Source organism: Epinephelus fuscoguttatus, linkage group LG4, assembly GCF_011397635.1.
Source record: "Epinephelus fuscoguttatus linkage group LG4, E.fuscoguttatus.final_Chr_v1".
Classification (NCBI taxonomy): Eukaryota; Metazoa; Chordata; class Actinopteri; order Perciformes; family Serranidae; genus Epinephelus; species Epinephelus fuscoguttatus.
The window spans coordinates 14,551,183-14,564,400 of NC_064755.1; the positions used below are offsets into that span (position 1 = coordinate 14,551,183).

The following is a 13,218-nucleotide window of genomic DNA, read 5'->3' on the forward strand; positions in this document are numbered from 1 at the left end:
CCGTGTATTTGAAGATTTCTTCAGCCACGCCTTCAAGGATATCCATTCTTAGCTTTGGTTGGGGGGTAAGAAGAGTACCATTTGCTCTGAATTCTGCATTTGCTTTTTGGAGCTGAATTTCAGCAAAATATGAAAAGCGCAGAACCAAGAAGATTGGAGGCCAAGAACAGGTTCTTGACTCTGGAGCTGGATCTAAAATTAGAGTGTCTGCACTGCCAAATGAGTGATCAGAAGACAAAGTGTCTCGGTCAAGGGATGGAGAGCTGAGGGGGTCCACAGAAGTCCATCCAGGGGTCACAGAGCTGTGGGATGTTGTGGGTGAGGTTATTGGTGTGTTGGTGCTGCAAGGTGGTGGAGTCCCTGGAATATTGGAGCTAGTTTCTTCACATGAAAAAAATACCACTTTCAGAGTATCCCTGTCTCTAATTTCACTGGTTAACATAAGATTGACATATTCATTTCCAAAGTCTGCGTCCTTCTATTGGACCCTGAACTGCTGTTTAAGTCCAAAAACAGTCTTTATCTCAAGGATAAGTTGATCCACAGATGCTGGTATCCCTGTCTTGAGGGTAAGCTTTCTGGCATCATCTCCATCAAAAACAACTCTCAGATGGACGGGACTTGACATCTTTCACTCCATGTATTCTAGGAAACAAATACAGGAAACAAAAGTTAGGATATGAACCATTACAGCAGCTTGATATTAGAACTTCAACTACTGTAATGGTTATTTTTAGCTAATCTGAGGATTCACAACTGAGAAAGAAGTCATATTACAGACCTACCTTAAACAATAATATGCCTTTTCAAGGTAACCATTCGTCTCACACCTACAGTGTAGTCACAGAGTGGATAAGCATCGGCCAGGTCCTCAAGATCAACCAGGGCAACCTCTCTATTAGGAGATATGGTCAACTCATAAGCTCTGAAGTGCTCATGATACCACGCACACAATACTCTTATAACAAAGCTCAAACTATTTTTTACAATGCACATTTGAAGAATTTCTGCAAACTCAGGCAGACCACCAGTTGAACCATAAGGAATTAGCATGCCAATTCTGTAGGACATTCCTTTGATGGTTGCATTTTTGGCTAGATGTACCTCATTTATCTTGGGGTATTTCTGCCTGAGGCTTGTCACTACTTCATTGTTCAGTAGATCCACAGGAAGCGTGGAAACATTTGTAACTTCCAATGTGGAAGTAAGGTGGGATGCATTGATATGATATGCAATCATTTACTGATGTTTGGCTGCTAATGTGAGTGGTATATTCTTGAAACAATTTCTATGATGAGCAACTTGCTTAAAGAAGCTATGCTTCGCCTCAAACCTCATAGTCCATTGCCCTACTAAAGGCCCAAAACATTCAATCATTTGAGGGTAATGTTCAAGATAATGATGTTTTGGCAAGAGTCGTGCTGGAAAAAGTTCCAAGAATCTATCTCTGTGTTCTGTGATTTTGCAGTCCAGGTAGGCAATGGTTTCTTTATTATGAAGAGGGGCAACAGCAAGTTCAACTATTTCTTTTAAATCAAGCAACACAAGCCAAGCAGGCTCTGCTTCAGGTATCAAGTCTCCAATTATAAATGGAAGCAACCTCAATAAATTCTAATTTTGCCTTAATTTTTGCCTCCAATGGACTTGTTAGAGGCATAAGTTCATGGTATGATATGTGGTTTATTAGTTCTATCCCCCAATTTATATGGAAATTTCAGGATTCGTTCGTTAAGAGTGTTAAGAGTCAGATACTTTTTGGAAATGAATTCACCAATGCAGAGGGCAATCTCAACTGGAATAATACCCTCAAATAAGTCATGAACAATGTCAGGAGGGTAACCCTGAGTAACATGAAAAAAAGATAAATTCTTAGTGAACACACACTCTCTCTTTACTCCACAACAGATGGTTGAGTTCTCTCTTGCAAATACAATGTGTGTCTCATGAATGTCTTTTGTTCGAAGGTTAAAATGACCTGACTGAACAGCCTTAGCCTGAATGTCCGATCTCTTACCTGTACAAAACCTGCAGAAGTAGACACCAGAAAAGCTTTCAATAAAGCATGCTATCCCGTGGGCTCCTAAATTATCTGCAATGACCGACTGGACTGTGCCTTTCACAAACTCCCCAAGACCTGAAATAAAAACACCGTGCTTCTTTAAAATAACCAAATCCTGTAAAAGAGGTTCCAAAATTTGTTCATACCCATACACCTTTACCAGTGTTGTGTATAACGCATTACAAAGTACAAAGTACTTTACGTACTGTACGCGTTACAGTAATATAACTACTTTTGTTGGGTAAAAAGTAGTGTAACGCGTTACTACTGAAAATATGGTAACGGAACGTAGTTACTTTGTCAGTTCGGCACACGACAGATTTGACGGTGACACTGCCTGTCTGCCTCAGCTGCGCACTAGACAGAAACTGTGACAGTTGCCATGTCAACAGTACAGACAGGAGCGCCAAAATCAAGAATCGTATGTGGAATATGGAAGATACACACGACTCCTCGGATTATTTTAACGGTTTGTCAACCGAAGACAGGTTAGATTATTGTAATAAGCTAACAATTAGCAACGGAGTGAGGTTTCCTGACCCGTACTTAATGTCGGGTCAGTGGGTCACCGACCCAACGAAATGGCCTAAGCTACAGTGGCCGGACATTTTTTTATATCTTGTGGAGAAACCCAGCGTTTATATGCATGAAAAACTCAAGGCATATAAATCCCTTGATGTGTATAATTTTGTACTTTGCGGTCATGTCCAAGATATTGAATACCGGGATTTATCTGATGGTTATTGTGCTCTACGGACCGAAGTACTGCCGAGCCAGCGACAAGGACACAAAACAGTAACATTAACTAATGTACAAGACCTGGGCGATTCTGAACAAGTCGACCAACTATATACTGACAGCGAACTGCACTTGTATGGCTGGGTAAGTGTTGTTTAATGTAACGTTAACCTCGCTAGTCAGACCTCAGACATGGGCAACATACGACCCCGGAACCTCAAAGGAAATCAAATGACCCCCAAAACATCAATAAATTGCAGCATTGTGTTAACAGAAAACAGAACAATCATAACCTGCCTACCTTCCTGGCGCTGTGTGAACGGCAGCCTGTTGCAGCAGCTCCTATTTTGTGTATTTTAAATTGCTGCTGTGACATTGAAATTTCCCCGAGGGGTTAATAAAGTACCTACCATACCATACCAGAAGAGAAAATGAATTAATTTATTCGTGCAGGTCTGTAGCTTACTGCAAAGTATGAGTCTGTTACACAAACACAGTCTCACAGTTACACATGTAATAACAGAACAGAAAATGATTTATTCATGAATATGACACAATTTGTTCAAAGATAGTGTCTGTGAATATTAATATTTTCCTCATTCAGTGATGCAGCAGGTCTGGCAAATAGGCTATTAGTAGTAGTAATCTGTCATGTAACAAATTCATGTAGCCTAGTTAACACAAATTAACTCTTACTCTTTAATCTTTATTTTATCACCAAAGTAGTAAATACCAGAGGGAAACTCGGATTTTTTCACATTTAGGAAATGAGATGGGGTTCTACCCAAAGTCAAGCACCATAAAAGTAACATAAAAGTAATGAGTAACGTAAAAAGTTACTTTTCACAGAGGGTAACTAAGTAAAGTAAGGGATTACTTTTTTAAGAAGTAACGAGTAACAAGCAAACACTACTTTTTAAAAGTAACTTCCCCAACACTGACCTTTACATCAGTAGTCTTGCATAATACAGCCAAATAAATGGAAGAAAGAGCTGAATGAGATCCAGGTGGTAAATTATTTAAAATCCAGTACACTCCCCAAAGTTTATGAGTTTTTCGGGACGTGCCTAAGGGGTTGCAAACCTCAAAGTCATCAACATACAGTGATATCGATAATTTTAAATCCTCCCCAGTGAAAAAACTATTTTCTTTAAAGTAAATCCCATCTCTAATCGATTTGTACTACACTACACATGAGGTATTTTTCTGTGTCTTGCAGGTATGGATTACATTTTGTAAAATGTCATTGTTACTTAACAGATGCTACAGAGAACGCAAAATAGGAGTATATTGAAATGTCCTATTGGTCTTAGGATCAAGAATGTACTCAACTGGGTTCACCACATTGAAATGTTCTTCATAATACTGTTTCCTTTTGTAAGCTGTAGCCAGGGGGCCATCTTTTGCAAAAGCTTTGGCCAAAGGATTGGTCTTGCACACTACTTTAGCAAGCTCTTTGGCAATTGACTCATCAACTTGAACACTATGGTTTTTAAGAATGTTAGACAGGCTGTTAAAGGTGATCGGAACAGATGGGGAGCTTAACAAATAGTGTAATTCATGCAGTAATTCATCAATAGCTGTTGCCGGCACAAACAAAATATGTTCCAATTTTAATATAACTGAGGCGATGTTCTGCTCAATAACATTGGGAAGATCTTCAATACTGGAATAACTATGTGCATCTAAATCAGTTTCAGATTCTACATCTGTGTCTGCAGCACAAGTAGCAATATCATCACCAACAGAACTGTCTGATTCTTGTAATCCTGCAACTACAGTGACAATCTCATCTTTAAAATCTTTTAAAGTATGGGGATTGTGTTTCCTGTTTTTATGGCTATGAAATGTATTGTAGATGTTGGTTTTAAACACACAACCTTTATACATGCATGTTACAGTTTCATGTCGCCGTAAATGTTCGTTAACATGACTGAAGTAATCTCGTTCATTTGAAAGCTCATAACGTACACGACTGACATGAAAATGTAGATATCTCAGATCGCTTTGAAGATGATTGGTGTTTTGTGAGTACGGTATATATGGCTCAAAAGACTGTTCCATAATCTAAATGTGCAGGGACAATTAGTGTAGGGGCACGGATGCCTGAACCTGTTCCCATAATGGCCGTGTTTTAGCTTGCAATGTTTAAGCAATTCATACCTAGTTAATACTGATTTTCCACACACCTTACATTCCCAAACGCCCATTCACATTTTCTACCTAGAAAAGAAAAAAGAAGAACATGGTCAAAATGTACCTAATATCTTTGCAGGAAACGATGGCTTAGTCAGTATAGACCTAATCAATGCTACGACATGTACTCACCTAAATTGAGAGGTTGCCCCATACAAGACGTGAGCAACTTGTTGATTTGGCCCTATGATGTTGTACCTGGAAGTAATGGAAAAATATTACAAGGTTAGTTTCCAACCAGGATGAGAAATAGAGATGTGTGTGTGTGTGTGTGTGTGTGTGTGTAACTGTCTTAATATGATCTTAACAACAATACAAAATATGATTAATAAATATATTGTGATACTATTGTATTTATTGGTCCCCAGGAGTAAATTCACAGGCTACCCAGCAGTGTCTTAAGTAATGTATAAAATATATATACATAAATTGAATTCAAATTAGCTCCACATTTACCAGCTGCAACATTAAAGCGATAAACACACGTATGCGGAACGGACTCCACGAGGCATGTCCGCAGTCATTCGGGCTTTCATAGTCGAGCGCAGTTCCGCGTTGTAGTTTCCTGTAAAAATGTCCGTGAAAAATCCCCGCGATGTGAAAAATACATGCCGCGCAGTCACTGGTGCGCGGAGCGGAGTCCGCGCGGTCATAAAATCTGAGCTTTGCACGCACAGGGTTTGCGGATGTCCGCTTTGAGTCTGCGCAGACCTCCACGGAGTCTGTTCCGCGTATGTTCCGCCCGAGTATGTTCGGGCCTTAATACATCGGTACATGCACTGCTATAAGACCCCACGGGTACCCCGATAACGTTAGTGCGGAGCCCGAGCAGCAGGTGCTAACAGACGACTAAGATGTATATAAGGTGTATAGGCCTGTGTTAGCATATGATGCAGCCTGAGCGGCAGCAGCCATTAGACTAGCATTTGAAGCAGTACTTCAAACGAATAAACATAACTTTAAAATGCTTAGTTTAAACTGAATGCTAACAACGGCAACATGAGGCATAGTCTCGGACGCCACAAGGCCTGCAGAGTACCACAACCAGCGTTGTTTTTTTGTTGTGTCGCCAGCTAATGCTAATGTAGGTATTGGCGCATTTCACAACTAGCATGACTAACGTTAACGTTATGTTCACCAGTGTCGAAGCAGTGCTGCTAGCTTCATCTTCGTCACATTTAACATACTTCATAAATAACATTACTTACCTTCTAACTTTCACTATACATTTGTCCCGCTCAGACCCGCTGAAAGTGTTCTGGTCCCGCTCAATATATAGTCCAGTGTCAGGGTTCAGACTCAGAGCAGCCTTCACGTCGGTTGACTTCTGTGATGAAATGACGTTTCCTTTTATTCTCACACATGCACATAGCCTCCTTTTGGGATCAAGTCCATACATCTGTGATCAAGTCAAATAAAGTTTACTCGATTTGTTAACATTCAGTTTAAACTAAGCATTTTAACATCATGTTTATTTGTTTGAATAAATAAACTTTACATTTTCATATATTTCAGTTACATTTTAATTAAACATATTGCTTTATGTTTATTGGGGGCAAGAATCATTTTTTTGAGTGAAGGCAGTCCACAGACTCAGCTCATAGATATTGTTAGATCAGCCTTGGCCAGTGTCTGGATCAGTTTACGATGGCAAGGTTAGTCCCTTTGTAGTGTTGTTATCGGTACATATTGATTCAGGATATCTGAAACAATTTCAAGACTCATTTCGCACAATATCGATACTAGCAATACTACTTTCTTGCTCTGCCTTCTCTCCGACAGCGAGTGGACAGTCACTGCTACAGTGCCCTCAGTGCCCCGCCTCCTCTCACTCACTGACTGTGCTGTCTTGTCACTCATCTCATTCGCTCCAGTTGCATAACGGCTTTTGCAGAGTGGTTTTGTTTTGTTTTTTACTTGAACTTTATCACCTTTAAAAGGTGTGAAAATCTCAGACACCTGAACAAGTGCACTACTGCAAGAAGAATATTGTTTTCATTAATATAAAAAAGTTTTAATTGTTAATGTTTACTGCAGTCATTCTGATGTTCTCCGCTACTAACCAAGAAAAGAAAAGTCCTTGTTGTCATTTTAGAGCCTTATAAATATCTTTTAATAAATTGTATGCCTTCAATGTCAATTTTTCCCCGTGGTTTTGAAAATGGTTTCAAATATTGCTACTTTTCAAGTTTTTATATCGAAGTTAGAAATTACAGTATTGTATTAGCTCATAGATACTGTAAGATCAGATCATTTCCTGGATCAGGTTAGAATGGTATAGTCAGTCCCTTGTGTAATCCCCCTGATCTGCGGACAGTCTAAAAAAGGAAATGGGGTTTTTCCCCATTAGAATAAACCGAAAAGCTCATTTCATCCTGCATGTCCGACAAGAAGCTGCACCTATCTACAGATTAGACCAGTGAGCCGAGCGCCCAGCAGACAGCCTACAAGAAATGTCAAACAGCAACTTTCACACATCTTAAAATACATTGACTCCACGGAGCCAAGTCGTTCTGCTCGCAGACTGACAGCACTGAGTCAGCATATCTCGAAGCCCTCTAGCTGTCAATGTCTATCCTCGTCTCTGTCTCTCTACTCTCAGCGCCGTACTGTGCTTTCTCTGCTTGGCCTGATGGGAAATACCACAAGTTTCGCCTCCATGCATCTACTTGACTGACTCGAAGCTACTCTCCCTCCCTCTTTCTGAGTCACTCACCCTCCATCTCTAATTATCCTCTGCCTCCCCATGCTGCTCGTGTGAGAGTGCTTGTAAGTTCTAACAGTGCTGAAACAAAGTCTCAATAATGCTACAGCCCAGATAGACCTGCTAAGGCCGTCACAACTGCAGACTCACGCCTGAACAGACACATGTACATGAATTGATTGACTTATCCTTCACACTTCACATCTTCCCTGAGAAACTTCATACACAGGTATTGACATCCTTGCGGCTGCTTCCTTGCACGTTTTAGTAATTGAATTGTTTGATCTTGAATGGGCCCTGTGTAGACAAAGAGACTGTGTGAAGACGGAGCGTCTCGCCTCCTCCTTGCACTACAGAGTCTCCGGGGTCTTTGAAGTGCAGCTTTGGCCTCGACACACACCAGACAGGAGGATGCTGTTTAGAAAAGGGCAGGCCACCTGTCCTGTCCTGGTGTGACGGGACAGCAGCCACAGAAGAGATGTGTGTGTTCTGTGTGTGTGTGTGTGTGTGTGTGTGTGTGTGTGTTTGTGAAGTGAAGACACTTTTTTTGTCAGCGAGAGGTGGATGAAAGAGAAGATGATTAAAACAGTGCCAGGAAGGAAGGAAGCTGGTCAGGTAAAGAACACCGGGTATGATGCATGATATAGGAGAACAAATAAAAGCGATGACTCCATAAATGATGCATAGGTTTCTCTCTTCATTATACTCTTCCAGGCAATTTGATTATGCAGGTAAACATACAAGGCTGTATAAGTGGGAGATGAAATGGGACAGAGAGGGAGAGGGAGCAGGGATAAGAGGAGAGGAAGTGGGTGTGTTGCTTTCTGTATGTAAATAGATTAGATTGCTTGGTAAGAGGACAAGAGAAGAGTGTTTTTGTGGATGTGTGTGTGCTGCCGATAAGCACGGGGAGAGAAAGTGGGAAGCTGAATTAAAAATCGAGAGATGAAAATATGAGTAGCTCAGCGGGAGGCTTTGTACTCTGAAAAGTTGACAGTAGGTTTGAAATACCACTGGTCTTATTGTTGCTGCTGTCAGCATGTTTATACTTCACCACCTTGGCCTCATTCAAAAGGAAATGAAAGGACGTTTTTGTTGTAGATAAAGGGCAGCCTCTAAGCCCCTCCTGACTCTCAAGTCTCCCTCCGCCAGCCACCAGTGCCTGCAATGACTCAGGTTTGATGTTGTGTTGAAGTAAAAGGGGCGCCAAGAGTGGAGAGAGACTTGTGAGTAAGAGTTGAAATGTGCCAGGTTCTCTGTCTCCAGCTCTTTGGTTTCTGTCAATGTCATAGTTTGTGAGGACAGACATATGTCATGCCCCGAAAGTCGATATTTGTCAAGTAACATGTTCGCTGGAGAGAGCGGAGAAACGTGTGTGTTGTATCGCTCTCCTCTCCCACCTCACGTGTGTGTTGTCAGCTGTGGGTGTCTTTTGTGGCTCGCGGTAATAAAGCCATTAATCACGTTCGCTGTTTGCCACAAACATGCCACGCTGCACTCGCTGCAAGATGTCTCACTTTGTCTGTCCCAGGATGCAACATCAAGATGCAGCTCACTGGAGTGGAATGGGAAATGTACCAGCCTGGCGTTTGGTGTGTGTGTGTGTGTCTTGCGTACATGCACATGGCGTGTGTGTGCACTGAATACTTAGTGTGACCATCTTTGCACAGTATGTGAGATGATATAAATGGCTACGGCCCTGTTCAGGCAGAGCAGCACTTCAAACTGAAATCGCTCCTCTAGAGAGCGATGCCGGGACTGACTACAATGAAAAAGTAGGCAGAAAAATATACCGGGTCTCCAGTGTCTCCTTCACTCATTGGAAGGCCAGTACAGTTCTCAAAAGTAGACATACTTTAGAATTTTTATTCCACCTGATGGTTAATGAGATTTTTTACTGTATCTGTAAGTACCTCTGGAAATTGACAGGATTTATAACCTAACTCCTAATCACTAATCAGGTGCGCATTAGGAATACCATTAACTTTTTTTTTTAGTGGGTTAAATTACTATTTCTTTTTTTTTTTAATGATCTGTAAATTAATAATCAGTTTGTTCATTTGACAATAATATCACTTTCAGAAAAGATGCAGACATTTATCACTGTGTCCTAACAGCAAGCGAGCATCCAGCTATTGTGCCGCCTCGCATTACAGCAGACGCTTTCTGTCCTCACTTAATCTGTTAAATATGTAATTCTATTATGTCACACAAACAAAGGCAGGGGCGTAACATTATAGTTTTCCAAAATTATTACACCTGTTCAACTCTGACAAACTATGAACTTGCTAGCTCCTCTCTGACTACTGCTACAACTGTTACCGACTGTTTCAAACTGACAGCAAACAATTTATTAAGGGACATTGGTATCAATTACCAAGTGTAGCACACTGGTGAACATAACTGTCTTCTACTTACTATTCATATTCAGAACAATACTGTCATTCATTTTCCATAACCGCTTATACTGTTGGGGGTCACGCGGGGGCTGGAGCCTATCCCAGCTGACATTGGGCAAGAGGTGGGCTACACCCTGGACAGGTCACCAGATTATCGCAGGGCTGACACATAGAAACAGACAACCATTCACGCCCACATTCACACCTACGGACAATTTAGTCACCAATTAACCTGCATGTCTTTGGACTGTGGGAGGAAGCTGGAGTACTCTGACAAAACCCACACTGACACAGAGTGAACATGCAAACTCCGCACAGAGCTGTGAGGTACTACCGTGCCGCCAACACACAGCATCGGGAGTATAGATACCAATCATACCAACACCTCCACTTTGTAAAACTAGCTCACAAGTATGCTCTGCTGAGCATCCCATATAACTATACTTAAAAGAGAAGTTCAGCCCTCTGGCGATCTCTCTCCAACCAGCTGCAACCTTATTCAGGTTTTTGTAGTTGAATGAGGAGATATCTCACTGGATAACTCTTCAATTCGGCTTTGTTAATCATCTGTCCTTCGTCCATAGCTGCACTTTCAACACAAGTGTCAGGAATAAAATAGAAACAGGGCGTCGTGGCCAGTGGGACATTCATAGGGAAAAAAATGTAGTCAAACTGATGTAGTTGCTGATGTTCGCTTGTGTTGCATCCAAATCCTTTTTTTTTTCTTTTTTTTTTCTTCCAATTGGTTTTCAGAATTTGATTTTGATTGATTTTTAATTAACCAGTTTGAGCACAGGTGTACAACACACTTTATAAGACTAACCCAAGCCCTTATTGATGAGCTGATAGACAAAAGATTAAAAAACATTTTGAATAATCCTTTAGGTAATTCTTCATGAAAGGTGCCTAAAATTTTTACATTCAGTAAGCACAGAAACAAAAGAGAAAAAAAGAGCAGTGCACAGGTGAAAAAGAGAGAAAAGATAAATGTATAAAAAGTCAGGGTGCCCCATTTTCTAACACTTTATAGATCGAACTGTTTATTAGAAGGAAAGTAATCAACAGATTTTATCACCAAAGAAAATGTTTTCAATCTCTAAAACTGCCACACAGAAGTTTTTCTTATTAGTCTCTGCTGTCAACATTTACCTCTCTTTAAAGAGAATTTCAAGGAGACACATATGTAAGTATAACACAGTTTGCTCAAATAGGTGCAGCCTATTCAGTCAGTGAGAGAGGTAACAGCAGCACATGTTGAAGTCGGTTGCTGCGCAGGATGAAGCGTCACACTTGAGTCCCCACCCTAACTAATGTGCTCTTATTTAGCCATCAATCCCCTTTAGCTGATGTCAGCTGGGTTTTTTTACAGCTCCATGGTCATACATATGCAATGAGAGACTGTCGATCATCTCACATTATGGTCCATTGAGGAGATGGCTGATGGTGAATGTAGATGTAGAGGGCCTAATGTTTCCCATCATGAGCTTTTCTTGGCAGCTCCTGACCCAGGCTCCGAGCCGTCAACTCAGTCATTCTAAAGCCGATATGAGAGACATTGTTTTAGGTTGTTGGATCAGCTGTGACTCTTTAATGTTTGCCAAATTCAAAGTCATACTCTGACTTTTATACTCTGGCGCTGGCTTCCTCTTCCATTCAAGTTGAATAGCAGTTTCAGAGAACAACATGGTATTTGTAAGTGACTTGTAAAAGCCACACATGATAAATAGAGTGTTGTCAATGGAAAGACAGTTTTAAGCCAAAGGTAATAAACTTTCTGAATATATAGCCTGGCCTCACCAAAGGCCAGGCTACACCAAAGTAATAGAAATGTAAAAGCTTTCGAGTATCTCATTTATCTTTGTTCCATTCACTTATGCATGTGCACAGTATTGATTTAGGAGTGCTGTCTTTGCAGAATTTCTATGCATCCTTTAATGGAACACTGTTATTCCTGCTCTTTCCTCCTCCCGACTTTTTCCCGCTATAACGCCCTCGCTGCTTCAATCTCTGCCTGTCACTCTTGCTCTTTTGTTTCCATCCGTGCATACTGTAAGAACCCTTTCACCCTTCAGCACTACATATACTCACACACACACACACACACACACGCATGCACTTTCTCACTTGCTCTGCTTCTTTATTCGATCGTCTCTCAAGGCTCTTCTGTCTACTTTCTTTCCTTTTAATCCTCCCACACTTTTTCCCAGTCATCACTTTCCTTCCTGCTTCCTCTCTTCTCTGTCACTTATATTCAATTAAATTTTCCCAGAATGTAAACTAATACTGATGACAAGCATTAAACATGAGCTCAATTGTCTCTCTGTGTTTGCTTTTTTCTATCCCTTCTTCAGACTTGGACTTTCACTACTTCTGGAAGTGGAGCGCGTTTGAGGACTACCTGCTCTTTTGCTTCGGCTTCACCGTGCTGTGTGCCGTTGTCACCCTGCTGCTCCTGGACTCTGCCGTGTTTGTGGAGACACTGGGCTCCCTGGCTGTGATGTTTGAGGCCATGCTGGGGATGCCGCAGCTGCTACAAAACTTCCAAAACCAGTCCACCAAAGGCATGAGGTACGGCACACTTTTAGGTCAAGCAGAGCTTTGCGGAAGCCCATAACTCACCTCATTCGCAATGGCATACAGTGGCACACTGCCACAGAACTTTAATAGTTCTCACTAATACCTCATGGAAAGTGCTCTCATTAACCTTAATGTCCAGGGAGTGCAAGTCATTTATATTCTCATGAACAAAATATGCTAATAAGGTCATTTATAATCATTAGAGACTAAATGAGGGGGAAAAAAAGCAGTGAGTCAAGGTTTAGATAAACCCAAAGGCTGAATCATAAACATCTATCCAACAGTTATCTATCTGTTTTATTGACAAGGGTGAATGCATTACCATTAATGAATAGTGACATAGTGACTCTGATTGAACTTGAAGATGAAAGGTGATGATGATACTGTAACATAACTTCTCGATCAGTTAAAATAATTGACATATCCCCTACAAGAAATGTTCTTTATTGTATGATTACATGTCACATTTTGATAATTCCCGAGGTTAAGAATATATACACGTTAAATTCAAGGTGACCTTAAATGGAAAGAGGCAGTAGTGGGCA

At 41.0% G+C, this 13,218-nt stretch overlaps 1 protein-coding gene across 2 annotated transcripts in view; it reads left to right on the forward strand.

Annotated features, from left to right (window-relative positions):
• The window catches only part of si:dkey-246g23.2 (solute carrier family 66 member 2), an 81,573-nt gene that overhangs the window by 41,028 nt on the left and 27,327 nt on the right, over positions 1 to 13,218 (forward strand). For both annotated transcript variants that reach the window (XM_049575405.1, XM_049575404.1), the window contains one exon: positions 12,448 to 12,664. In XM_049575405.1, the coding sequence (XP_049431362.1) occupies positions 12,448 to 12,664 (217 nt within the window). The remainder of the gene's footprint in view (positions 1 to 12,447; positions 12,665 to 13,218) is intronic.